At 39.2% G+C, this 27,395-nt stretch overlaps 2 protein-coding genes across 3 annotated transcripts; one reads left to right on the top strand and one right to left on the bottom strand.

Annotated features, from left to right (window-relative positions):
* Positions 1–25,755, top strand: LOC140527745 (C-C motif chemokine 4-like). 2 transcript variants are annotated; one of them, XM_072644897.1, is made up of 5 exons: positions 1–161; positions 14,380–14,487; positions 23,970–24,155; positions 24,733–24,847; positions 25,313–25,755. In XM_072644897.1, exons 3-5 carry the CDS (start codon positions 24,083–24,085, stop codon positions 25,398–25,400), a joined length of 276 nt encoding a protein of 91 aa, XP_072500998.1. In that variant the 5' UTR covers positions 1–161; positions 14,380–14,487; positions 23,970–24,082; the 3' UTR covers positions 25,401–25,755. The 2 variants fall into 2 exon arrangements, with proteins under 2 accessions (XP_072500998.1, XP_072500999.1); XM_072644898.1 differs by lacking the exons at positions 1–161; positions 14,380–14,487 and having other exon boundaries at positions 23,931–24,155.
* LOC140527746 (C-C motif chemokine 4-like) lies at positions 6,920–9,122 on the bottom strand. Its single transcript, XM_072644899.1, has 3 exons — positions 8,965–9,122; positions 8,258–8,372; positions 6,920–7,427 (listed from the first exon to the last, which is right to left on the bottom strand). The coding sequence occupies exons 1-3, from the start codon at positions 9,038–9,040 to the stop codon at positions 7,346–7,348; spliced, it is 273 nt and encodes a 90-aa protein (XP_072501000.1). The 5' UTR covers positions 9,041–9,122; the 3' UTR covers positions 6,920–7,345.
* Positions 25,756–27,395: the final 1,640 nt, after the last annotated feature.

Below are 27,395 nucleotides of genomic sequence, written 5' to 3'. Positions count from 1 at the left end.
TTACATGTATAAAAGGACTGGGTGAGAGATGGATCTTTGGAGGTCTTTTGCTGCAGAAGTGAGGATGCCTGCTTCTGCTCCCCCATCCAGGACCTTTACTGACTGCTCCCCCCTTTCAGCCTCCCCAGTTGTGCCAAAGTGTTGGAACTCGGACTTGACTGGTAAAGTATGCTTTTTCTTTTTTTTATTCTGTCTTAACTATTATCTACTGTTTATATGTATACATTTGCTAACTTGCATTATTTGTAGTAATAAAACTTAATTACCTCTTAAGCTTGTTTTAGTGCATGTCATTGTATCTTAAGATCCCAACCTAAAAAAACAGTACTGCGCAGTCTATGTAATCCCTTTAGATTACAAGTGCCTAGCCCAAAGTAGGTGCTTAATAAATGCTTGTTGCCTGACTGATTTCACAGTTGTTTTTCTTTATAACACTGTTATTATTGCACAAATCATCCTCCTGGTTTTGCTCACTTCACTCACTTCAGCATAGGCTGCTGGTTTCATAAAAATCCACCATGTTGGGAATCTTGTGGTGGTCATAGCAGAAGCAGTTGGCATTTGGGGTGTTATATATTTAGTGATAGTGCTGTGGGCCCCACTGTAATGAGGGTCCACAAAATAATGTTAATTTGTGTTAATGAGAGTTAAGAGCTTTCTCACCCATTAATAGACCTCAGATGGAGTCCATTTTAATTTCCCTTTAGGGAAGTTTGATTAGGGGAGGCTTGTTTTGTAGGAAGGTCCATACTTTTTGTTTCTAATGAGGGTCCAGCTCTGAAAAGTGTCTACATACTCTGAGGTGAGATTTTGCTTTGGGCTCAATCATTGGGAGAATTTTCATGTGAGAGACTCTGGGTACCTGCTAAGGAGCCTTCCCTTCTTCCCCCCAACTTCCCCCCTCAAGCTTTGAAAACCCAGATGTTGGTGCTTCTCTCTCTGATAACTATGTATGTACGTAATGGTCAAATAGCTGGATCTGTCTGTTGATCTGTGGTGTATGCATTAACTAAGGTCAGACTGTTGGAAGCCTTGTGTCTGTTGGTCTTTCTTCTCTGTTTGTAATTTCTGTTTGTATTTTCTATGAAGTTCAGGGTGCTGACTTTTTTCCCCCTGAACTGAGTGAATGATATATGTTCTTGATTAAAGTAAGATGGATTATTGGGGGAAGCCCAGGATTTTTTCCTTTCCTATTTCCTCCATTTCCGCTATGCCAGATCAGCATCTGAAGGACTGATAGAGATTAGATTAACTTTCTCCTCAATCTTGTTCAGACCCCACTCAGGAGGGAAAGCCCATTGTGTTCTGTGGGTAGGGGGTAGATTCTTTGTCTAGATTGCCTGGGACTGGGAGTAAAAGTGACACAATTGTCCCTCAGCCCCTCTTTAGAATAGGCCCATCTCTCATTATAAATTCATTCTTCTCACTAATTGTTAACACCTGCAGGAACACCCCCTCTCCCAAGAACATACAGGGGTTAAGAAGCCACCACGATCCATCTTTGGTCCATGAGAGATGGCCAAATGACCAATCCTTTTATTAATTACTCAATTTGCCATAATGAATAAAATGATTACTTACCCAGAAATTAGGTCTCTTGAACTTTTTATACGTCACAGAACAAGCATTACATATGGAGCAGGAAGGAAAAGGGTGGCATGAAGATACCTGTTCTGAATGCAGGAGAGCTTCCCCCTTGATTCTTTTGACTCTGTTAGTCTAGACCTGGGTGGGGACATCCTGGTGTGGAAAGTACATCCACTGAGGCAGACTGGCTGCTGTTTGTCATTTACTGTGTTAGAGTGTTGCTGTCAGTACTGAAGACTCATTTGTCCATGGTCACAAAGCTAATATGTGTCATAGGCAAGATACTTATGGAAGGATTATTGATATTTTCTTAAAATGGGCCTTTGCTTCCAGGAAATTTGTGGAGTTATTAAAGAACTGTATAATTTCCCAAAGGTAGTGGATTCTGAGTGTTTCATCAGTGTCAACTTTGAGTTGATCTTTCTGTGGTTGATTTGTTGGAAGACATGGTCATGAGTCATACAGGACTGGCAGACTTAGATGAGTTGTGAGCTTACAACCACAGAATCATAGATTGTAAGTGGGGAAGAACCTAAGAAAGGGCAAGAGGAAGGAAATAAATATTTATTCAGCACTTACTATGTGCCAGGCACTTTGCTAAGAACTTTACAAATACTACGTTGATCCTCACTACAACCAGTAAAGTAAGGGTTATTATGATCCCCACTTTACAGGTGAGGAAACTGAGGAAAGCTAAGTTAAGTAACTTTTCCAGGATCACAAGGCTAGTAAGTATCTGAGGCTAGATTTGAATTCAGGTCCAGGGCTCAAAACGGAGGCACCATGCATGAATGCCTTAAATTATTCAGTGTTGCAAGGCTAGTAAGTGTCTAATGTAGGATTTAAATCATGCTCTTAAAGATATTACTCTGTCCACTACTCCACATTGCCTATATGGTTTTTGTCAGGAGAAGGAGTGCCTTCAACCATGAAACTGGAAACTTTTGGAGCATTTGCAGTTTTATCACTTTTATAGCTTGCAAAATGTTTTTACAGATATGTCCTCATTTGGTCTCTATTACAACTCCCTGAGAAAGGTCGTGCAGATGAGGAAACTGAGGTTCAAAGGTGAAGGAATTTACCCAGGTTGACATAGCCAATAAATGGTATAGCTGGACTTGAAACTTGGGGCCTTAGATTCTGAATCCTTGGGTTATCTTATCTCCATGCATGGGAGAACTAATTAAGACTGGAGGAGAAAATCCTGAGGAAAATATAGCCCCAGGACATGCCAGTTCTCCTTTTGTTCCAGTCTCTCCATTAGTCGGATCCACGTTGCATCCACCTGGGGGAAGGCATTACAGCCATGTTCCTGCTGTTCTCCTTCTTTCCAGTGTCCTTAAATATGCTAGGGCACCAGGTGGTACAAGCAGCCCTGAACGTCCCGAATCTGACTGTTCCTTGGTATCCAGAGGTTATATCCTCGAATTCTGGGAAAGACATACAGAAACAATTTTCCTACATACTCCAGGGTGGATTGGTCCATATCAAGCCACTTTCCCAAGAGCCAAAGAAGTGGATTTAATGAGTGACAGAGAATCCCTTGCCCTTCTGGGATGGAAGGTAAGGAGAGATTCTCCTGAGCATACTCCTAATTTCATAGTAGCTCAGACAGTGATGTTAGTGATGACAGGTAGCTCTTCCATACTCATCATCAGTCTATGCTATCAGTCACTCTGGGACTGAGTCAAAAGGTAGGAAAATCATTATATTCTCCAAATGGTTTAGCTTCAAAACAGAGGCCATGTACCAAAGGGAGAGGACAGCCAAGGAGATTATGGTCTTTGGAGGTAGGAGGAAAGCACTTGCAGGAGCAGATGCAGAGCTCTCAGGATGCACACAGCCTGGGCTGAGACTTTCTCTCTCTTTATAGGCAGTAGATGACTGAGAAGTATGAAAGTAAGAAAGCATTCTTGGAATGGATACAAATATATTTCTTCAAAATACTGACAAGGAGTACAATCTTCCTAAAGTAAGGAAACTAAGATTAGAGTAAAAAGGGAAAAGAAATTAAATTATGACTGAGGATTTCTAATGTAGAAAGTGGAATAGTGTATCCTCCCCTGATCCCATCATTAATAATGAGGCTTGGTATAACCCCTTTAAATAAGAGATCCTTCTCAGGAAATGGGCTATGAACAGTGAGGGCTGAAGGTAACTGTCGCAGTCTCAGAATTTCAAAGATATAACATTTGGATGTGTTGTCTGTCCATTCCAGTTCAGGGTAGGGAAGGGTAGTTTGGAGGTGATGGATAGAGTGCTGGGCTTGGAATCAGGAAATCAAGTCAACAAGCACCTAGTATGTGCCAGTCACTGCACTAAATGCTAGAAATTTAGAAAAATAAAAAAGACAGTTCCTGTTCTCCAGGTGCTAACACATTATTATTCCCAACTTTTTTCAGATTAGGAAACTGAGGCTGAGACAGGTCAAGTCATTTGCCCAAGGTTATACAGCTAAGAAAGTGTCTGAGGCAGGATTTGAACCTAGTACTCTATTTGTTTTATCATCTTTGTTGCTGTTGTTAAGTCATTTCAGTTATGTCTAATTCTTCATGACCCTATTTTGGGATGTTCTTGGCAAAGACACTGGAGTGGGTTTCCATTTCCTTTTCCAGCTCATTTTACAGATGAAGAAACTAAGGCAAACAGGGTTAAGTGATTTGCAACTAGTAAGTGTCTGAGGCTTGATTTGAACCCAGGAAGATGAGTCTTCCTGATTCCAAGCTCTGTGACCTATCCACTGTGCCACATAGCTACTCTTCATTTGGGGTTTTCTTGGCAAAGAGATTGTAATGGTTTACCATTTCCTTCTCCATATCATTTGACAGAGGAGGAAACTGAGGCAAACCGGGTTAAGTAACTTGCCCAGAGTCACAATGCTAGTAAGTGTCTGAGGCTGGATTTGAACTTAAATCTTCCTGACTCCAGGTCTGGTGCTCTATCCACCTCGCTGCTCCCTAAGTTATCTAGGAATAGGAAACTGGCAGCAATATTAACAGGTATAATTCTGATAGACAGGGATAGAGTGCACAAACTTCAGAGCTTTATCAGTTATGACTAACCGTGCTGTTATGTACAGTTTTAAGGGTTCTGGTAAAGCACAAGCCACAAACTTAGACTATAACACTCACCAGCACACAGTATGTTGCAATGTTGATGCAAAAGAAAGAAACCCACTGCTCAATAGGAAATAGATAAGAAGTTTAAGAAATGTTACAAGCCTGGCACAGAGGTATGATACAGTAATGATAGGGGCTTTCCATTATGCAGACAACTGCTGGAATTCTCTGCCATAAGCAGAAGAGCTATTAGCTTCTTAACTTGCTTTCATGATAATTTCTTCATTAAAAAGGTGAAAGAACCAACATGGAGAAATACTGGTTTCTCACTAATGAAGGAAGGTGGGGTGGACTCTGTTTGCTGGGGTGGAGATTATGGGAATTTTAAGGGGTTGGGAAAAGAGTGACCACTACCTCTTAGAATTTGTGATAGAGGAAAGAAAAGATGAACATAGGATCTGCACACTAATTTTGGGAGAGCAGGTTTCAAAGAGTTAAGAAGAAGGAATGGGCAGGACCCTATAGACTAAAATTCTGTTGCACATGTCAGCCTGGGAGGGTTGGAAAACCCTCATGAAAGAAACTTTGAAGACACAAAAGGAAACAATTCTGAAGGAGAGGGAAACTGAGTTATCTGAAGAGACGAGAGTAGACATATAAGGCATTCACCAGCCAAATTATTTTTTTGTTTTTAAATAATATTTTATTTTTCCCAATTACATATAAAGATCATTTTTAACAGCCATTAAAAAAATTGAGCTCCAAATTTTTTTACTCCCTCTCTCAACTCTCCCCTTTCTGAGATGGTAAGCAATTTGATATAGGTTATACATGTGCAATCATGCAAAATATATTTTCATATTAATCACATTGTGAAAGAAGATGAGCTAACTCCCCTTCCCCCCACCAAAAGTGAAAAATAGCATGCTTCTATCTACATTCAGCTTTCATCAGTTCTTTCTCTGGATATGGATAGCATTTTTCATCATGCATGCTTTGGAATTGCCTTGGATCACTGTATTGCTGAGAATAGTTAAGTCATTCAGGCTGACCATCATACAATGTTGCTATACAGTGCTTTCCTGGTTCTGCTCCCTTCACTTTGCATCAGTTTGTGTACAACAATTTTTTAAAGATCCATATAGAAAGTAGAAGGAAGGTCAGGCAATGGAAGATGAGTCTAAGAGTTTGGCACAACCCTGTGAAAACAGGGTCAAGAATGTAAATCTCAGAATGAGCCAAGATTGCTAAAGGAAGCCAAGTACAACAAAAAGGATATTGTATTTTTAAGCAAAATTAAAGAGAAAAGGAGCATAGAAGAAATCATAATACTACTAAATACAAAATACATAAATAATAATATAAAAAAGAAAGGGTGGGATTGAAACTTCAGGTAGATGGGACAATAAGAAAGGCTAGGCTTTTTTTTTTTTTTAAATTGATTCCCTTGATATTCTTGACTTTTTTTGGTCTTCCAGATGAATTTTGTTATTATTTTTTTCTAGCTCTATAAAATAATCCTTTGGCAGGCCACTGAAGATTTTTGAAGAGGAGAATTACATAATCTGACCCTGTGCTTCAGGAAGATTATTTTGGTTGCTACATAGAGGATAGATTAGACAGAAGGGAGGTTTGAGTTTCTAATTAAGAGGCAATTTGAATAGCTTAGGCTAGAGGGGATGAAGGCTTGATCTAAGGTGGTGGCTATGTGACTAGAACAGATTTTGTGGAGGTGATGTGGATAGGAGCAGGCAACTGATTGGAATAGGGCCTGGAAGCTGGCCAGCACTCTTTCAATTGCAGGATGTCATCTCTCCTTGGGAGCTATAAAATAGGGTTGGATGTGCAAAGCTTGCTTTTAAGGAGAATCACTGCTTTGTAAAGGAAGATAGAATTGTTACTACCAGTACTATTATAGAAAAGTTTTAAACCGCTTCCTAGTCACTATTCTCCAGCCCCTTCTATGCTCTGATCTCAGGGACCCCTTAACCTTTATTAAAGTTTTTTTGACTTTCTCTGAAATCCTTCTGTTTATCCAGAAAACCTGATATAATCATAGGATCATAGACTCATCTGTAAAGAGATTGAAAGGACCTCAAAAACCATGTGGTCCAAGACTTGAATATTCCAGGTGAGGAAACTGAAGCTCATGGCAGGGGAAGCAATCTATTCTAATACTCTCATTTTACATAGGAGGAAACCAAGGCCCAGGAAGGAAAAGCAATTTGTTCAAGGTTCCATAAGAAAAAGAAACAAAAGATAGCTTCACGTTCAGTCCAAAGTAGCTTAATTTATTTATTTTAAAAATATATCTTTATTCTCTTCAAGGGCTCTGGGCAAAGAAAATCATGGCTCATAGCAGATATTCAGGAGATACCTGTGGATCAGTCACTTTTTCACCATGTCATATAGACACTAGCACCATGAGATCAGTCATTGAGGTGATGGAGAAGGGTCAGGGAGATGGAGAGAGAGTTTGGCATGTAGGCCCTCCCCACAAACATCTGATAAATAACATAATTCAACAATGGAAATAAGTTATGACCATTAAATATGTTAAAGTAGTTAAAGTCAGGGGACATTCCGGATCCTTGAGTCAAGGCCAGCTTGACTCAGATGTTGCCACTGGGGGCTCTGGTAGCTTATTCTTCAACCCAGAAGGAACTTGCAATCTTTCTCCCATGCTTCCAGTTCTTTCTTCACTTCAACTCTTTGGTATACTTCTGGACCCATGGCTCACTAGGGTTGGCACAGGCTTGATAACCCTTTTTGGTGAGGAATCTGTGATACAAGAAACAAAAAGATGAAAAATAGAGAAATTTAACTTCTAGGGAAAGAAGAGGAAATTACCACCAGATCTGGGTTTCTTCTTCCCTCTGACATAGAGGCAGCTCAAGCCCATTCTCCTTTTCTTGGGGGGCTCACCCTTATATCCTTGAGAACCCAAATCCCTCCCTCAATTCATATCTATTCTTTGTGGCAGCGGCTCCCAAAGTATAATCCAGGGAACCCTAGAGTCCCAAAGACCCTTTCAAAAGTATTTATAATAATTCTAAGATGTTAAATTTTTTTTAATATTTTAATATTTAATATTTTAAAATTTTTAATATTTTTTAATATTTTAATATTTTAATATTTAATATTTTAATATTTTTTTAAATATTTTTTAATATGATAAAACATATCCAAAGAGCTGTTCCAAAGAACAGCTCTTTGGACCCCCCAGTAATTTTTAAGACTATAAAAGGATCTTGAGATCTAAAGATTGGACCAGCATTGCTTTGGGGGACTTTGGTCTCTCTTTGTTTTCCTTCTCCTTTGCCCTCATCTTCAAGTGAAAATAACTCCAAACTGTCCCTCTACGTGCTCCAACCTAGGCTTGAAGTAACAGATCAGTGTTTTTTCATTTTCTATCTGTCCCTTATAGAGCACCAGCCCCAGTGCCTCAGAATCATGGGGCAAATGGAAGCTTTCTTTGGGGAGACCCAGTTGAGTTTCTCCTAATTTATTTTAGCAGGGACTATAAACTATTTTTCCTGGGTCCTGACAGCTTCTCCCTATATAACCCTTGCCTCTCTTCCCCAAACATGGCCATTGGCACCTCTACTCACATGATGGCTGGCTGGGAGCATTGGCCACTGGTCTCATAAAAATCCACCACAACTGCTCGAGGGATCTTCCGGGAGGTGTAGGAGAAGCAGCAAGCAGTGGGAGCGACAGACCCAACTGTATGGAAAGAAACACTGTGAGGTGGGTGTCATTCTGTAGCGGAAGTGGAGATAGGATGACTCAACACCACTGGGCTTAGAGTGATGTGGAAAGATCAAAGGAGACTTGGGGGAGACATGAGACATCTCTTCTTTCCCCCAGATATCCTTCCTTCTTTCTTATGAATGGTATCCTGTCATAGTGAACAGGACTTGGGACTTGGAGTTAGGAAAACTTAAACTTTGAATTCTGCCTCAGAAACTTATGAGCTTTGTGTCCCTAGGCAAGTCACTTAACCATTCTGAATCACAGTTTCCTAATCTTTAAAATGGATATGAGCACTTCATAGCACTTCACTCATAGGATTGTGGTGAGGATCAAATCCTGTACATGGGGAATTTTCTCATTTTGGAGACAGAATCATATTGAGGAATGGTCCAAGTCATTTTGAAACCTGGAGTGGGTTTCATGCCATATTTTCACAGAAGAATCTCAGTCCACATGTTACAGGTGCTTTTCTCTGGTCCCTGCCTCTTCAAAATTATCTCTCCTCCCAATTAGAAAGAGAGGGATGATTTAAAAAAAAAGGGAGAAGGGAAAAAATACTGACCTGTTAATGAAGACACCTGATAGCAGAAGGCAGTGGCCATGATGAGGACCGAGAAGATAGCCACAGAATTTCTCATGATGTTGTTGAAGGGCAGGGGTTCTAGGAGTGTGAGAAGCCCTTCAGCTGGGAGAGACTTCTGAGTTCTCTGGCTCCCTCTGTCACCAACTAAGTGCCTGACTTCTTTTTTATAGGAAATGCTGGGACTTAGGAAAGATTGGAAGATAGAAATTTTCTTAGTAAAGTTGATGTCATGAGACCACTTGCACAACCAAAGGGCACCCTGTGTGGCCACATGACCCCAGAATATCCAAGAATAGTCATGATTTCTTCTTTTGGTTCTGAAGCCTTAAAAGGTATGGGCAATGGGGAAACAGTTGTAGGGGGAAGAGGGTAGAAGGGGGAAATTAGCTTTTTTAACAAGTTAGAGAGAAGTGTGTCAGTTTGTCGCTATTAATAGTCAGTTCCTCCCCATGAGAGCTGCGGTATATATAGGCTGTCCAGTTAGTTTCCTTTTTAAGGAGTTAAAACTTTTGATGTGCCGTATTATGGTTCTAACCACAGACAAGAGGCTACCCCAGAGTCTCATGATTAAATAAATAACATTAATTTCCCCACCCTAGAGAGAAAGAGAAATGCATTGGGGAAAGTCAGGAAGATTGGGGGTGGAGGGAAAGGGAGATGGGAACATTTAGGTCAGGGTTTCAATCATTAAATCATTGGAATAAAGATAGGCAGTGGATTTGTGATTCCTTTGGTGTAAGGAATTCCCAGGTAAGAACATTTCCTTTGCTAATGCTGGCCAGCACCTTCTTAGCAACTTAGAGAACTGGTAAATGTCAGGCCAGAATGTGTGAGAGGCAAGACCTGAATTCAGGTATACCTCGCTTTTAGCCCTTCTTTAGCATAGCTTGCTTCTTTGTGAAATGAAACAAAGCAAAAAAATACAAAATAAAATAAATGATAGCTCTGAGTACTTGAATTTGCCCAGGACAAACAACTTCAGATGTACTCAGACCTTCAACCTTAACAACTTAATGGACTGATCAATTGCATGGCTATTCAATCACCCATTTATTCAAAGAACATTTGTGTCGATCTCATTCTAGGGACCAAGAAGGACTTCTGTGGACTAGTCCTTTGATGTCCCTGGTATGGGAAACTCCTCAGTCAGAAAGCTCACTCACAATGCACAACAGTAGCTGGTCTTATGGGGTTGCCTAGAATGCTGAGAGATCAAGGGACTCATATCCCATGTTAGAGACAAGACTTGACCCCAAAACTGCATGGATTGGAGGCCAGCTCTCTATGTGCTACATGACATTGCTTCCTATGATAGGGATACAAAGATAACATATAATCCAGTTATTGCCATCAGGGAGCTACATTCTATTTGGAGTTGGAGGGTAGGAAATAGCATATATCGAAATGAATCTAGTATGAGGTAAAGAGTGATGGTATCAAACAATAAACATTTATTATCTAAAAAATCTGTCAAGTATTAGGTCGAATGAGAGATCTAGGCAAGTTATTTTAGGAAAACGTGAAAGAGAGTACTTATAGCTAGAAGGTGAAGAAAGGCTTCTTTCTAAGCTGAATCTCAAAGTCAATGAAGAATCCTGAAAAACAAATATGAAGAGAGGTTAAATTCCAAGCATGGGGAAGAGTTTTGTGAAAGCCCAGAGATGGGAGATGGCATGTTGAAATCAAGAAAAAACAACTAGTAGTCTAGCTTGACCATGGTATATAGAGAACAAAGGGGAGTAATACGAAATAAAGGTTGGAAAGTGAATTGGAACCAAACTGTGGAGGGTGTGCTGTGCTGTGCTGAAGAGTCTGTGTTTTATCATAGATAAAATAGGGGGTAACTGAAGGTTGTTGAGCATTCAGTCAGTCAAAAACCTTTATTAAGCACCTATTATGTGCCAGACTATGTGCTAATTACTGAGGACATAAAAAAGGCAAAAAGAAAGTCCCTGTCCTCAAGGAGCTCACCATCGATTGGTGACAGGTGTATATGTGTATATGTGTGTGTGTGTGTGTGTGTGTGTGTGTGTGTGTGTGTGTGTGAGAGAGAGAGAGAGAGAGAGAGAGAGAGAGAGAGAGAAGAGAGAGACCTACATCTTAAAAAGATTATTTTGGCAACTGTGTGGAAAATGAATTGGAGGAGACACTGGAGACTTGCAGGCCAGTTAAGAGGCCATTAAGAGAGTACACACAAGAAATGATGAAAGCCTGAATCAGAGTGGTATCAGTTTGAGTGGAGAAAAGAGGATGGATATGAGAGATGTTGTAAAGGTAGAATCAACGGGACTTGGCCATTGATTGGATGTCAGAGAACAGATTCAAAGATGAGTCTAACACCCGATAGATTGGCAACAATAACAAAATGTAAAAACGGTAAATATTGGAGGGACTATGGGAAGACAGACACACAGATACATTACTGATAGAGCCATGAATTTCTCCCAACTCTTCTACAATTTAAAATTATGCTAGAAACCCCATTAAGGTGATTTTGATTTAGAAATATCATTATTAGACATACACACCAAGGAAGTCAAAGACAGAGCCAATGGTTTTATACATACAAAAGTACTTATAGCCGCATTTTTTTGGGGGTAGAAAAGGAAGTGGAAGGAAATTTGGAAATGGTGAAGCAAAGTGTGACATATTTTTTAATTACACTATAGTAAGAAATCACTCATAAGAGTTCAGAGAAACCCAGAAAGAGTTCTATGAATTTACGTAGAGTGAAGTGAGTAGAACAAGGAAAAGAAAGTGCATAGTGACTTCAATAATGTAAGGACAAACAGCACTGAGATATTTATAAACTTTGATCAGAGTAATGATGGATCATGATTTCAAAAGATGACTGGTGGGGCATTCTATTGACCTTTCAGTAGAGAAGTGTTAGACTAGAGGTATAGAATGAGACATATATTTTTTTACTCATTCAATGTGTGGCTTGTTTTTCTTGGTTATACTTCCTTGTTACAAGGGAGAGGGGAGTCATTTGGAAGTTATGTTGATGTAAAAAAATGATAAACACTTTTGTTTGATTTTGAAGAAGACTGAATTAGAAGCTGGTGTCAACAATAGAGAAAAAGTTAAGAGAAAGGTGATAAATTCATATTTGAACATGGTGAGTTTGAGGTGCCAACAGGACATCCAGGTGGTCAGGGACTTTAGGAGACTTTCAGAGTGAATGTGTAGATTTAAGAGTCATTTGAATAGAGGAGGTAGATGAGTTCACCAAAAGGAGGAATGGAAAGAGAAAGGGCTTTGGGCTAAGAGGAGTATAAAGAGTCAGTAAATGAGACCTAGGAAGGGTGGTCAGACAGGCAGGAGAACCAGGATTGAGCAGTGTCAGAGAAGTCAAGTGAGGAGCTGGTAGTCACCAATGTTGAAAGCTTCAGAAAGAGGATGAGGGTTGAGGAAGGATCAAAGAATTTAGGAGATATAAAAGCTTATTGTCAACCCATAAAAAACAAAGCTATCTTAGTGCACTGGATGGAGCAGGAAGGTAGATTGTAATGGATTTAGTGCTAATCAGTGAGGAAATGTAAACAGCCAAGGTATACTATTCTTTCTCTTGAGTTTAACAGTGAAATAAAGGAAACATATAGGATGATAGCTTGAGGGGAATGGCAAAGTCTATTGAACATCTTGTCTAGGAAAGAGGAGACTTCATTCTTTGACAGCAACAATCAGAAAAACAGGACGGTCTGGCAGAAAATGGGTTTAGAACAACACCTCATACCATATACCAAGATAAATCCAAATGGATACATGACTGAGATGTAAAAGATCATATAAAAAATTGATGAGAAAGGAAGAAATTACTACTATCAGGATTTGTGAAGAGGGAAAGAATTCATGCCTAAACAAATGTTTGAGAAGATAATACAAGATAAAATAAATATGTTGACTAAATAAAAAGTTTTGCTCAAACACATCAAGTGTAGTTAAAATTAGAAGGGAAACTGGTAATTGGAGGTAAAAAAACCAAAAACCAAAACAACACAGCAGATTTCTCTGATAGTTCTCTTATCCAAGATATATAAAGAACTGGTTCAAATTTAAGTACAAAGGGCAAGCTATTGCTTAGAAGATAAATGGTCAAAGAATAGCAAGAGGCAATTTTCAAAGAAAGTTATTAGCAACCATATGAAAAAAGCTATCAACCTCAACATGAATAAGTTTCTGAATTACTAATGATTTAGAGAAATAGAAATTAAGCAACTTTGAGGTTCCATCTGTCATGCAACAAACTGGCAAAGATGACAAGAGGAAAATTACACATGTCAAAGGGGCTATAGGAAGTAGATATACTATTAGAGTATTAGTGGACTTGTGAATTGCTTCTGAAAAGCATTTTGGATTTATGGTCAAAAGGTTAATAAAATGTTTCTACTCTTTGACCCATCTGTGTTGCTATTAGTTTTATGTCTGAAAGATATCAAAGAAAGAGAAAGAGGATCAAAGTGGACAAAAATATTTATTGCAACTTTTTCATAGTAGAAAAATTGGGAAACATTTTTTCTCTTAAGAGGAGAAGTATCCTCTTATTGGAGAATGACTAGACAAATTTTGGTATAGGAATATAATGGAATATTATTATGTTGTGATATAATAATAGAGAAATAATAAAGAAATGCAAAATGGATAGTTTCAGAGGAACATGGAAAGACTTCTGTGAAGGGATATGAAGCAAAGTAAGCAGAATTAGAACAATTTATACAGGGACAATAACATTAGATAAAAAACCAACTTTGAAAGACTTGAACTCTGGCAATACAAATGACAAACCCCAGGTAGAGAAGGCTAAAGATAAAATATAACTCACCTCCTTTCAGAGAGGTGATGCACATGAAATGCAGAAAGACATACATTTTTGGATATTGCCCAAAACAATGCCCCATTGTCTGGCCATTGTATGTTGATGATGAAGATTTTAGTTTGTGGGGCTTTTTAAAGGTCCAGGTAGAAGACATAAGGAGGGATAGATTATGAAGTATACATAAATGAAAATATACATTTATTTAAGAAAAAGGAAAAAGGAAAGCAGAGCAACTTTTGTAGGCAACAGGGAAGGATCCAATAACAGGAAGAAATTAAAGATGGAGGGGTGGGATGGAGAGAGGATTGTAGTTAGATGTGAACAGAGAGGAACTTAACTCCAATTTTTTTTTCATGGGTTTCTTCCCACTTATAGTCATTTCAACTAAATGGTTCCATCTCTCTCTTTGTTGAAGACACTATATTCTGGGATATTCCCTACATTTCTCTTCCCTCTCCATAGTCCAAGTCCATGTTTAAATCCACAATCAAACATCAAAGTGGAAATTGAAGCCCCCCTCAGCCTGACTGGAAATGTTGAAGTCACCAATTACCCCTTCTTGACTCACTTTTCAGGGACATCCCCATATTGTTTGTGATTCAGATTCTGAGAGCTGCCATGAATGAATTGAGGAAGACAAGAAAAAAGGAAATGGAAAATGCTATGTCACCATTCAGATAAAGGTGAGGAGGATCACTGTGGCCCGTGGGGAGAGAGGTTTGGATGGGGTGGCTCTAAGAGGAAGCCTAGAAGGATTTAATTGCTAAATCCTTTGGCTTTTCCTCAGTCCTCATTTTCTTTGACTTCTGTATGACTTTTAACATTGCTGATCCCCAGTTCTTTCTGGATGTTTGCTCCCTTCTTTAGTTCTCTAACATTGTTCTACCCATGGTCTCCTGCCTGCCTGACCCCTCTTCTTTTGGCTCTTTCACTGGTTCTTCATCTTTTTCTTACTCCCAATGTTCTTGTCCTGGGCTCCTTTCTCTTCTCTTTTTACATTCTTTGCATCTTGGCACTCATCAGATCCAACTCCCTCATTCTACAGAGGAGGAAACTGAGGCCCAGAAAGGATAAATGATTTATTTAAGGTCACACAGATATCAAGTAGCATAGTCAGGAATCTGACATAATTGGGCCTCAGTCTTATCTGAGAAAGGACCTCCTATATAAGGTCTACTAGAAGAGATATCCTCTAAGATCTAGTACCCTCAACCCAATCTAAGAGGTTGGATTCTTTCAGTACAAGTCTATTCAACAAGCATTAAGTGCCTATGAGGTGCCAGGTGACATACTGGGAACTAGAGATACAACAATTCAACATTCTTCTAGGGATCACACATGGCATAATGGGAAAAGGGCTGAATTTGAAATGAGAGTGGCTAGGTTTGCTATCTTCCAAAGGAATCTCCTCTCTCTGAGTCTCAGTTTTCTCATAAATAAAACAAAGGGGATTGTCCTTGAAGGTCTTTTCCTGTGCTTGGTCCTGTGGGTTAGATCCTTCACAGATGAACTACTTTAATATAATAATTGATTACCTTGTCCTCTGTCTGCCCCTCTCCTGTGCTTGCCCTGTACCCTACCTGAGATGTTGTCAGAGACTATATGATCTTGGGCAAACTACGTCTCTCTGCACTTCAGTTTTTTCCATCTATGAAGTGGGGATGGCCAGTTCTAGACTGGAGGTTAGGAGACTTAGATTATAATCCCAAATCATTAATGAATTCAGTATGTGACTGTAGTCAAGTCCTGTCCCATCTTAGTTTCATAACTTGATGTATAAGGGCTATATTGCCTGCTAGCATGTTATTTCACAGGATTGTTACGAGGAGCAATTGTTTTGAAAAACACAAAGTCCATTCAAGATCTCAGTTTTGCCTCTTCTGTGGACTAGCAACATGACCTTAGACAAGTTACCCAGTCTTTTTCTCCTGTCTCCCTCACAAGCCTGTTGAGGGACTCAAATCTTAGTGTGTGTGAGCTACTTATGTGACCTTGGGGACCAAATTTGATGTCTCTGGGTCTCAATTTCCTTATCCATAAAGTGAAGGCATTGGATTAAGTGATTTTTTTGAAGTCCTATGGAGTCTTAAATCCATAATCCCATGAATAGATATTCTAAACTATAAAGAGCTTTGCAAAGAGTGGGTGCTGTAATTATTATTATTAGTTACTTGTTGTGGCTGGGTTGTCAGTGGACACTGTGATGGCTTATGTACTACATGCCTCACGGGGTTGTTGGGAGGTGATAAAACCGCCATAGCAGATGTGAAAGTACTTGGGAAGAAAAATCCCAAAGACAATATGAGGTAGATGACCTCTGAGGTCTCTTCCTTGTTTAAAAATGTGATGATCCTGTGACCAAGATTTCACATTTCAATGCGATTTTAAAGCCTGCAAAATGATTTCCTCACAACAATTCAGGATGAAGAAGCTACAGGAGGATGGTGGCTGAGTGACTGCAGAGGACATGGATACTGTGAAAAAATGTGGCAAATGATTAGATATGGTAGATGGAAAGTTGAGAATGTCTCCAAGTTTGAGAATTTTGGTGACCAGAAAGATGATGGTGCCTTTGACATAGAACAGGGAAGTTTGGAAGTAGAGGGCTGGTCTAGGAAGGGAAAGATAATGCACTCTATTTGGAATATGTTCAATTTGAGATGCCTATCAAACATTCAAGTGAAGAGCTCTGCCAAGGGGTGAGTGGCACAAGCAAAGTTCTAGCCTCTCCCCACCCCTGACTCCCAATCTAGTGTTTTTTCTTCTTCATCAAGATGGTTTCCAAACCCATACTTTATAATCTGGGGCAACTCTGTTCTCTTTTCTATATCTGTTTATCCTAGGTATAAAATGGGGATAATGAGCTCTAGAATAGATATTTATGTGGGTAAAATGGAAAAGATTTGGAGGAAATGGATGATTATTTTAGAACTTTAGTTTTATTATAATAGATTAGTCTAGGACTAGGAATTACATTCTGGTTCATTTCTTTTCCTGTGTAACAGCAATAATGGCAGCATCAATAGCTGACATTTACAAAATGCTCTAAGATTTGCAAAGGACATACATTCCTTAGATTTCCTCATTGGAGCCTCACAACCTATTGAGGGATTTACCATGGCTCATTATTATCCCCATATTACAGATGTGGAACCTTAGGTACAGACATGTTAAGTGAGTTGTACAGGGACACCCAGCCAGTCTCAGTGTGGGATCTGAATCTCAGACTGTCTGTCTCCAAGTCCAGCCCTCTAACCACCACATCACCCTACCTCTGCTTGAGGGGAAGAGAGCAGAAAATCCACTAAATCTGCTCAGCCTTACTATTTGAATTTCTGGCGGAAACTCAAGGGCAAAACCAGAAGTTCTCTTTTCCTTCCTTGTGCTGAATAGGAATCCTAGACTGAGGCTGGTTTCCTTCTCCCCATTTCTGCATGGGTCAGGAGAATGTCGTTTCCTTTCCTGTCTCTTTTCTCTCCCAGAGTCAGGCAGAAACCAAGGTTCACTCCAGTTCATATCTGACTAAGATGCTTCTGTCTTTTTGCGGACAGTCTCTGTGTGGTTTCAGTCTGTGGTGGGATCCCTTTGCCTCCTAGCTTGGATCTCTGTATGTCCTAATTTTGTGTGTATGTGTATGTCAATTTTGGCATCAGGATGTGGGGGAGATGAGGGAGGGAGGGAAAGAGAGGCAGAGAGAGAGAGAGAGAGAGAGAGAGAGAGAGAGAGAGAGAGAGAGAGAGAGATACCCTGGCTATAGAGAACCACAATCTAAGACAAAAGCAGGAAAAGGCAGAACTCTGTAAATGAAACCACTGACCTTAGGGGAATGGTTTCCAAATATGTATAGCAATGTCTTCATCATGCCTGCTTATATGAAAATCAAATTGACATGGCCCCCTTTGCACTTTTAAAAAATTCTCTTTTTTATTATAAATGTAACACAATTAACAAACATTAACATTTTATCACATAAAGAACAGAAAAGAGGATGATATATGAAACTATAAATTCTTGCTTTGTTTTCTTTTTAAAATGCATATTTAAATTTATCACATATAGTATCAAAATTGCCATGTTGCTTATTTCCCCATCTGAACCATCTTCTGTTCTCTCTGTGTTGTTTTAGCTGTTCTTTACCTTTTCATTCTTTTATTTTTGCTTCACTCTCCAAATCAACTCTCTCTCTCTCTTTTTTTTTTTGTCACTCCTTCTTGTAACAGCAAGGACCCTGGTGTTCACAGGAGGGTCTACTATACAGGTTCTTAGGTCTGCTTTTCTAAAAGGAAAGCAACTTTTGAGGGTTCAACTATCTACTTTAATCTAGCATATATATCATTCATTTAGTTCAGGGAAAAAATTCAGCACCCTGAATTTCAGAGAAAATACAAACAGAAATTATAAACAGAAAGACCAACAGACAGGGCTTCCAACTGTCTGACCGTAGACAATACATAAATCATTACCAGATAGAGAAGTACTAACATGTGGGTTTTCAAAGCCGGGGAGGAGAAGTACCTCCTTAGCTGCTACCCATAGTCTCATCTGGTGTACCAACCTTCTTCCAAAATATAAGCCCCAAAGCAACACCTCACCTCAGACCACATATACACTTTTCAGAGCTGGAGGGCATCAGGACCCTTGAGAACCAATGCCTTAGAAATTAACAAAAGTTATGGGTCTTCCTACAAAACAAATCTCCCCTAATCAAGCTTCCCTTAATGGGCAGACCCTTTAATGGGTGGGGAAGATCTTTAATTCTTTAGAAATTAACAAAAGGTATAGGTCTTCTGACAAAACAAGCCTCCCCTAATCAAGTTCCCCTTAAAGGGCTCCACCTGAGGCCTATGAATGCAAGAAAGATCTTTAACTTTACATTAACATTACACTTCTCCAAAAGAAGTCCTCCTTTGTACCCAAAAGGTAGAGTTAAGCAAAAGAAGCACAGTGGCCATGTCTAAAAATGTTTCTCCTCTCACTCCTTTAGTCCATCACATCTCTGCCTAACCATGTTTCATCATCAATATTCTGATGGCATAATTGATCTTTGCACTGGTCAGCATTCTTTCATCTTTAAGGTTATTTTTCTCTACGTTATCATAATCACTGTGTGCATTTTTTCCCTTACTTCTGTTGACTTCACTCTGGAGGATAGGAAGCTACTGAACTAGAACATAATATTCAACGAACTCAAAGAGACCAACAACTGGGATGAGGACTCCTTATTCAGTAAAAGCTTTTGGGAAAACTGGAGAGCAGCCTGACATAAAATGGGTTTGAAAGAACATCTCACATCATAGACCATCATAATAATAGCATCTAGCATTCATATGGTGCTTTAAAGTTTGCAAAATACTTTATAATGCACGTTTGACCATTATAATAACCTTGGGAGGTGGATGTTATTATTTTTACAGATGAGGAAACTGAGGTGCAGAAAGGTCAAGTGACTTGCCCAGGGTCACTCAGCTAATAAGTGTCTGAGGCAAGATTTGAACTGAGGTTTTCCTAACTTTAAGTTCAATGCTTTATCCACTGAACAACCTAGATGCCTCAAACTTTAGATGAGTGAAGAGATGTAATGAAAAAGTTCATATCATAAACAAAATAAAGGAAAAGGGAAGAAAATATATTGGAGAGGGGAAAAATACTTACCCAAACAAGGAGTAGAGATTATCACAAGGAATGAAATGGACAGCATCGACTACATAAAACTGAAGGTTTTGCACAAGTAAAATTAATGCAGTTAGTATTAGAAGGGAAACTATTAACTGGGAGTGAATGGATCTTTGCAGTAAATTTCTCTAGTACAGTCTGATATCTGAAATTTATAGGGAATTGATTCAAATATGTAACAAGAGCCATTTCCTAATAGATAAAATGTCAAAGGATATAAAAGGCAATTCTCAAAAAGAAGAAAAGTAAGTCACCAACAACCATATGGAAAATATTGTCCAATCACTAATAATAAGAAAAATGCTAAAGAAAGCAACTTAGAGTTTCCAACTCCTACCTCAGATTGACGAAGATGACTAAAAGGGTAAATGACAGCTGTTTGGGGGGTGTGTGGGAAGAAAGACAAACTAATATCTTGTTGTTGAAACTGTGAACTGTGAACTGATCTAATTATAGAAAGCAATGATCTGATTATAATCTGATTACGGAAAGCAATTTCAAGTTATACTCTCAAAGTCAGTAAACTATGCATACACCTTTGTCCCAGCTATACTATTGCTAGACAAGCATCCCAAAGATTTAAAAGAAAGAGGGAAAGGACCAAAAGGTCTAAACCTAAAAGGTTTGCTATAATCTTTTTTGTCGGAACAAAGAACTAGAAATAAAGGGGGTATCCATCAACTGGAAATTGGCTGAACAAATTTTGATATACAAATGTCATGGAATATTATTGAACAGTAAGAAAAAATTAAAAACAATAACTTTAGGAAAACCTGGGGAGACATGTAAATGGATGCAGAAAAAAAGTAGGCAGAATCAGAACAATATCATAATGGGTAAAATATTGTAAAGGAAAACAAACTATGATTAATTCAGTGACCATTTGGTGACTCCAGAAGCCTGAGGATGATCATGTTTCTCAAATCTTGATGGAGAGGTGATGAACTGTAGGTTCAGAAGACATACATTTTGAATCGCATCCAAATCATAGTTTTGCTTGACTATGTTTATTTGTTACAAGGCAGGACTTTTATGTGTGGAAAAGGTGAAGAGAGAGTAGGGAAAAGGAGTGGAAAAAGAAGGGTAGAACTTATACTTTTAAAAATACACGGAAGAAAACAGAAGAAGGTTCACAAAGGGATCTATACAAACAGGGTATTTTTGAAACTTCTGCATCCTTTTCCTTAAAAAACTAAGCAATACGTAATAGAGATTCATAGCTTTGTAAATTTCAGTGCAGTTTCACAATTCTCTATTTTTACTCACTGTATACGGAAGTGACATGTTTGTTCATGTTTTTTTCAGTTCATAAAAACAACAACAAAAAAAGAGTTTTAACAGATACCAAATGGAATAAGATTTGAAGATAGTACTTGGAAACTGATCTGTGTACCTCTTTCTGAGCAGGAGTTTTTCAAGCAAAGAGGGAACTGGTAGCCAAAAGGCTGAAGGAAATATTTGTGTCAGAAATGAACAGCTCATCTCTGAGGAGGATAGAAGTTGGGTTTCCTATACCAGAAAGAGAGAACTATCCTATGAGTAGGATTAAAATCTAGATCTTTTATGAAAAAAGGGAAATCCCTGCTATAAGTGAGGCCAAAGTGAAGTCCACTGTACCTGTCAGAAAGAGAAATACTTGTGGGAGCAAGACATAGCAGAGGGATACCACTGGCCAAACTTATGAATCTTCTCTGAAGAGGACCCATGTCCTCCTGGTGTCAACCACAGGGAAACTCAGAGTATCTGTATATAATTTAATTATAGTTAACCTTAATGTTATACCTTAAAACTGACTAAGCACTTTGTATATGTTATTTCATTTCATAACAACAACTCTATGAAGTAGGTGCTATTGTAATCTCCATTTTATAAATAAGGAAACTGATTCTGAGAAGTTAATTAAATTGTTCAGGGTCACATAGCTAAGAAAGTGTCTGAAGATGTGAACTCAGGCTTCTTGAGTCTAAGTGTAGTGCTCCGACCATTATGCCACCTAGATAGATGCTTGGCATTTGACCTAGAAAAGGAGGACATCTTAATGGGGAGCTAATGGCTGAAAGACTTATAGGCACTAAAACCTTAATCTTTTCAGAAGAATTTTGTCTAACCTCTTCTCTATGTATGAAGTTGCTTTTTGAACTCAAGTACATGACTTTAATTATCCTGTTTAATTTCACCTTCTTAGACTCTGACCAAAGGCCTACCATTTTGAAATCTTGAATCCTGACTCACACATTGAACATTTAGCTTCTCCACACTGCGCCCTCCATCCCCTCCCCATTAGCTTGATGTTATTTGCAAATTTAATGAGTATACTATCTATACATTTATCCAAGCCATTGATAATTCATCAAATAGTACAAAGTTGAGCACATATGCCCAAGGCACTATCTCGGAGACTTCCTGCCATGTTTATTTAATTTTTTTTGCCATACTTTTAAGTTTAATCTAAATTATTAACTTTTTCCACATCAATTTCTTAAGTCTAAATAATGGACAAAACAATAAAGCAAACCTCGATTTATAATGTTGCCTATTTCTCAGGTATAAATGCTCACACTGAAAATTTAACAAGCAGAGCAGGCTCCAGTGCTCCCCTGAATAAAGGCAGGCTGAGAGAGAGGTCATTAGGGAGAAGGTCAGGAATAGGCAAATGCCTCATGGAAAGGGTAATGTTGAAGATGTATTTTTTTCCATGTTTATTTTTAACCATTAAAGAGTGCTCTTTGAGTCAGGTCACCTAACTAGGTCTGAATCTCTCCAACTGCACCTTGGCTATGTCAGCATCTTTGTCTTCTCTATGTCTTGCTTTGGTTGACTAATGTGAACTTTTTTCATCACCAGATGAGGAAGCTGGACTTGAAAATATCCAATAATTCTGGTCACTGCTTTATACCTATACTTTCCCCAAAGGGTCTCATGCCCTCAAATTGGGGGAGACAGCTTTCCTATAATTGGGAAACTCTGACTTAAGATCAGAAGACCTGAAGCTGAATTGTGCTTTTGCCACTTATGAGGTTTAAATCAGGACAGATCTCTTAATAATAATGAATGATATTATTTTCTAAATTAATATTTATTAATTCATTAATAAACAATTTAATTTCTAAAAAGAATATTAATTTCTAAATAATACATGGTATTAATGATAATAATAAAATTGATATTTCTAATAAATGGTGTTTATTGATGATAATAAATGGCATTTATGTTAAAGTTAACAAAGTTCTTAAAAATTCCGTTGCATTTGAGCCTCAAACCATCCTGAGATATGCATAGTACAGATCTATCCCCATTGAAAGGTAAACTCCTTGAGCATAGGGTCTGTATATGTGTTTTTCCTTCCTATCACCAAAGATTAGCATAATGTCTGTCATGTTTTTTGGCTATATTTCCAACCTGTGATTTCGTTAATAAGGAATCTCCTACCAAAGTAGATCAGCAACTACTTGAAAACTCAGAGTACTGGAGATTGGCTTGGGAATAGTATAAGATTTAGGGTCATATACAAAGTAATTTTTAGAGACAGGCCCAGAACCCAAGTATTCTCACCTCAAGTCTCTGTTTATTAATGAATGAAATAGACGTAGTAACACCAGTACTATCTACCTTAAAGATATGATGAGTATTAAATGATGAAAACCCCTAAACAGACTCTATCCTCAATGAGTTTACCTTGTAATGGGGATAGATTCATATTATGCACATCACTGAGTAGTTGTGAGACTCAGATACAATGATATTTTTAAGAGCTTTGAAAACTTTAACATAAATGCCATTTATTATTATTAATCATAGATGCTGAAGTAGTTTGGAACCTTAATGTACAGCATTCCATTAATATCATTGGATAAGAAGACAGATGTAGAAATTCCAAGAACAGGAATCATTATTCCCTGTTGCCTCTCATTGCCATCATTTGCACCAACCACTTCTATTTGAGCCATACAAAGACCAGAGTTTGTTCCTCTATGTGGACTAGTCTCCTTGAGATGTAAGTGGAAAAATGTGGAGTCAGCAGACCAAGGACCATTTCCAGTATCTGCCTCTTGCTGCCTGTGAGACCTTGAAAGAGTCATTTAAACTCTATGGTAAAGGGTGGGGATTAGGTTAGATGATCACTAAGGACCCATCCACCTCTAAACTTACAATCCAAAAACATAGGAATTATGATATCAAAGTAGTAGGAATGTTATATTAAATGTCCTTTCAAGTCAGTGATTGATATAACTCTCCTTCCTATTTCATTTTGCATATGTTTCATCTGTCTCTGTAGATCTTTCAGGTTCACCACTTCCCCCTTAGCACCCTTGTCACCCTGCCACACACATTTCTCCTATCTTTATCCCTCCCATTTCTCCCATGATGAAACTACACAGCAACTCAGTCCTTGACATCAGTGTTACATTTCCTGGTCTGACTTTTCAGTTCTCAGCTCTCACTATGACATCAAATCTACTGTGGAATTTCCATCCTTTTTCTGTTCCTCCAGTTGCTTCCAGAAGCCCATAAAAAGAGAGGGTTTAAGCATGAGACAGAGACACAGACCTCCAGAGTCTCCTAGCTCCTGCTCTGCTCCTCCAAGTCTTCTCTCCTCTCAGGATCATGAAGGTCTCTCTGGCTGCCCTCTCCATCCTCATAGTCATGGCCTTCAGCTCTCTGGCATCCTCTGCACCAAGTAAGTGAGCTTTCTGCTGCCCTCCATCACTGTGTCCAGGCTCTGGTCATGAGCTGGCTAGAGCTCTGAAAGAGGGTAAGGTCAGTTAGATCACAAGAATATGATGAGGGCTTGTGTGGGGGAACACTTCTAGGTAGATTGAACTTGAAAGTATTAACATGCCCTTCACAATTTATGCTGGTTAAGTTCAAGGCAGAACAAGAGAACAGAAAGGGTACTAGACCGAGTTCTAGTCAAGTCGGGTTCTAGTTCTAGCTCGATCACTAAATATCTTTGTGGCAAGTAGTTTTCTCAATAAAAGGCAGAAGTTGGGTGGGCTGATCTCTGACATCCTCTGCCCTTCTAACTTTCATGTTTTGTCCATGGATCCTCTATAAAATGGGAACAGTAGGTCTGACTCTCCTCTATACATGATGAGAATCATACATGGCATACAAAGAACCAGGGTAAGGGAGATAAGAGAGACAACATCCACACTATGCTGGTTGGAAAACATTTTTGTGGGATATAGTTAACCACTAAAGAATGTATAGTATGAACATATGACCCTAATTCTATGTTTCCCTTTCCTTTGCAGTGGGCTCTGACCCTCCCACCTCTTGTTGCTTCACCTATGTCAGCCAACAGTTCCCCAGAAAATTTGTGACAGACTATTATGAGACCAGCAGCCTGTGTTCCCAACCAGCTGTGGTGTGAGTATCTGCCTACTCTCTGTCTCAGGGAATATAAGGAGAAAGGATGGAAAAAGGAAAAGTGGTAACTCGATCAAAGGGACAGATTAGGCAACAGAGATGAAAACTGGCTACAAAGGAGTACAGTAGTCCACATGGTCCCAGGTCAAGGTTTGCTCTCCAGGGAGCAAGGAGAGGACTATTCTCACCTGAGGGACAGTATTAATCTGATGCAACAGAAGTTTGAGACTAGAAGGAGGCTTCCAAACTGTCTCCTTACTGGGGAGATCAATAGAAAGGAAATGATTGGCTCAAAAGGGCCAGGGGAATGGTGCAAAAGGTGGGGATTGTCCCTTAAACCCTTCCAGGAGTCTGCAGGTAGTTGTCAGTGTTGTGCATGGGGGATGGGGGGGGCATGAAGAACTACCCTTCACACCCAGGTGAAAAGCTCATTGACCTGTCATCTCCCCTCCTCTCACTTCATAGGTTCCTGACCAAAAGGGGCCGTCAGGTGTGTGCCAACCCCAGAGATGACTGGGTTCAGACTTATATGGATGACCTGGAGCTGAACTGAGGGGCTCAGGGTCTTTGGACAATGCATCTTAAAGAAAGATGATCAAACAAAAATGATGCAACAACTCTGTCGTTGGATGAGATCTCCCAGGACTGAAGCCTTCCTGAGATCAACTTTCCCATTATAATTCTATTTTTGTCAGTGAGGTTTAACTTGCCATGTAAATTATTTGGTGGTAGTTTTGGGTATTTATTGGTACTGTTTGTACTTCTGGAGGGCACCTGTCCCCCATGGGGGGGGATAGTAGCAGTTGCAGTAGCAGCTGAAGTTCCTCTCTTTTGAGTGTTGGGGCTACCAGCTGCATTCCATGAACATCTGTTAAACAAGGACTTCAGAATAAACATTTTAAAAACCACGTCTTTTCACCTGTGGTTTCTATTTTCTCAAGGGAAAAGTGAGTGAGAGAAGGTTTCTGCTATTTTTACACAAGATGGGTGGGACATCATTAGACAATAATGTTTCTGTAAAAGTTCTAAGAATTCAGTGGATGCCACCTCCGTTTGAGTCAGTAGGGCAGTGGGGAAGCCAAACATAACATCTTCCGTCTTGAATAACTAGCTTCCAGAAATAGAGAGGCAATAGCGTCACTTCTATATGGCCTGGGCAGACCACACTCAGACTATTTGGATCAGTTTGGGGAACTACAATTTATGAAGAACTCTGGGAAGTTGGAGAATGACAAGAAGAGGCAACCAAAGACTAAAAGTGCCTAGACATGAGTATGAGTTGAAGGAACTTGGCATGTTTAGTGGGGAAAAAGACCCAGGTTAGACATAATTTCTGTCTTTAGATATCAGAAGAATGTGGATTTGTGCTCTTTGCGTCCCAAGGACAGAACTAGAAGCAATGGATGGCATTGGTGAAGAGGTAAATTTAGGCCTGATGTTAGGAAAAGCTTCTTAAGAACTGGCATGAACTGTGTCAAACTTTGGAGGGTTTCCCTTCCCTTGGAGGTCTTTAAAGAGAGGCAGGGTGACCACCTACAAAGCATGGGACAGTGGAGATTACTTTCAGTCACTTTTTGGAGTAGATGACCATGGTCCCTTTCCAAAACTCAAATTTTGTGATTCTGGGATATTGTCAGGGTATAGGCTGAAAATGGTTATCTCATAGGAGTTGCACCAAGGTACCACTTGGGAAAGTGGAGGAAAGAGAAGGAGAATAAAGAAAGATTTAGCAAAAATGGGGATTATTTCAAAAGGTGTGGCAAGAAAGAAAATACTTAATTTGAAGTCAGAGTGCCTGAGTTCCAATCTTGACTTCACTATTTGCATGACTATAGACAAGTCACATACCCACTCTGAGCCTTTAGAAAAATTTAATGTATTTAACAATAGTCTAAAAATAATGTTGTATATAAGGAGGATTTTGTTATCATTTTAGAGTTTATTTTCTCAGAATCCATGGCCATGGGAATGTCTAGTTTTCAGGTGTTAGATAATAACTCCTAGAACAGTCTCCAGGGTTCTAGATAGTTGTTCTTAGAATCAGTGACAGACAGTCCTACTGAGTCTGTGTTGTGAAGTAAGGGGTGACATAATTGATATTTACTATGCTTGTGCAGAATGATGATATTGCTAAAGTTAACCTGTGACCTTAATTTTGGCAAGATGCTTTCTTTGTCTCTTGCCCTATAAAGCAAGTAGGTACTGGTCAGTGAGTAGGGAAACCATGGAAAAACCCATGTGGGCAAAACCATGGGGAACCCATAAAGGAATCTGTGTGTGCCTCAACTGGCCCCCACTGAGGCTTGAGGGGATTTAGGGAGTGTACAAGTGTGCCTGTCTCAATTGACCCCATTGAGAGGTGGGGGTATTTGCCCCCCGCTTCTCACCGGCCCTTGAAAGAAGGGTGATTAGAGAATGCTGTAGGAACGGGTTCTTCTAGCAACCATTTGAGAAGACTAGCATAGAATAAAGCAGATTATTAACCCCTCTGAAGCTGTCTGCTTTTCTGACCAGATCAAGTGTGAACCTGTTAGAATCTGGAGACTGA

Source organism: Notamacropus eugenii, chromosome 2, assembly GCF_028372415.1.
Source record: "Notamacropus eugenii isolate mMacEug1 chromosome 2, mMacEug1.pri_v2, whole genome shotgun sequence".
Taxonomy (NCBI): Eukaryota; Metazoa; Chordata; class Mammalia; order Diprotodontia; family Macropodidae; genus Notamacropus; species Notamacropus eugenii.
The sequence above is the reverse complement of the archived record's forward strand: the minus strand, read 5'-3'. Positions and strand labels throughout refer to the sequence as shown.

Bases quoted from the DNA above. Each gene is read 5' to 3' on its own strand.
- LOC140527745 (XM_072644897.1), top strand. From the start codon at position 24,083: ATGAAGGTCTCTCTGGCTGCCCTCTCCATCCTCATAGTCATGGCCTTC. The intron at 24,156-24,732 runs GTAAGTGAGCTT...TTTCCTTTGCAG, and splicing joins TCTGGCATCCTCTGCACCAA to TGGGCTCTGACCCTCCCACC. The intron at 24,848-25,312 runs GTGAGTATCTGC...CTCACTTCATAG, and splicing joins TGTTCCCAACCAGCTGTGGT to GTTCCTGACCAAAAGGGGCC.
- LOC140527746 (XM_072644899.1), bottom strand. From the start codon at position 9,040: ATGAGAAATTCTGTGGCTATCTTCTCGGTCCTCATCATGGCCACTGCC. The intron at 8,373-8,964 runs GTCAGTATTTTT...CTTTCCATACAG, and splicing joins TCAGGTGTCTTCATTAACAG to TTGGGTCTGTCGCTCCCACT. The intron at 7,428-8,257 runs GTGAGTAGAGGT...CTTGTATCACAG, and splicing joins TGCTCCCAGCCAGCCATCAT to ATTCCTCACCAAAAAGGGTT.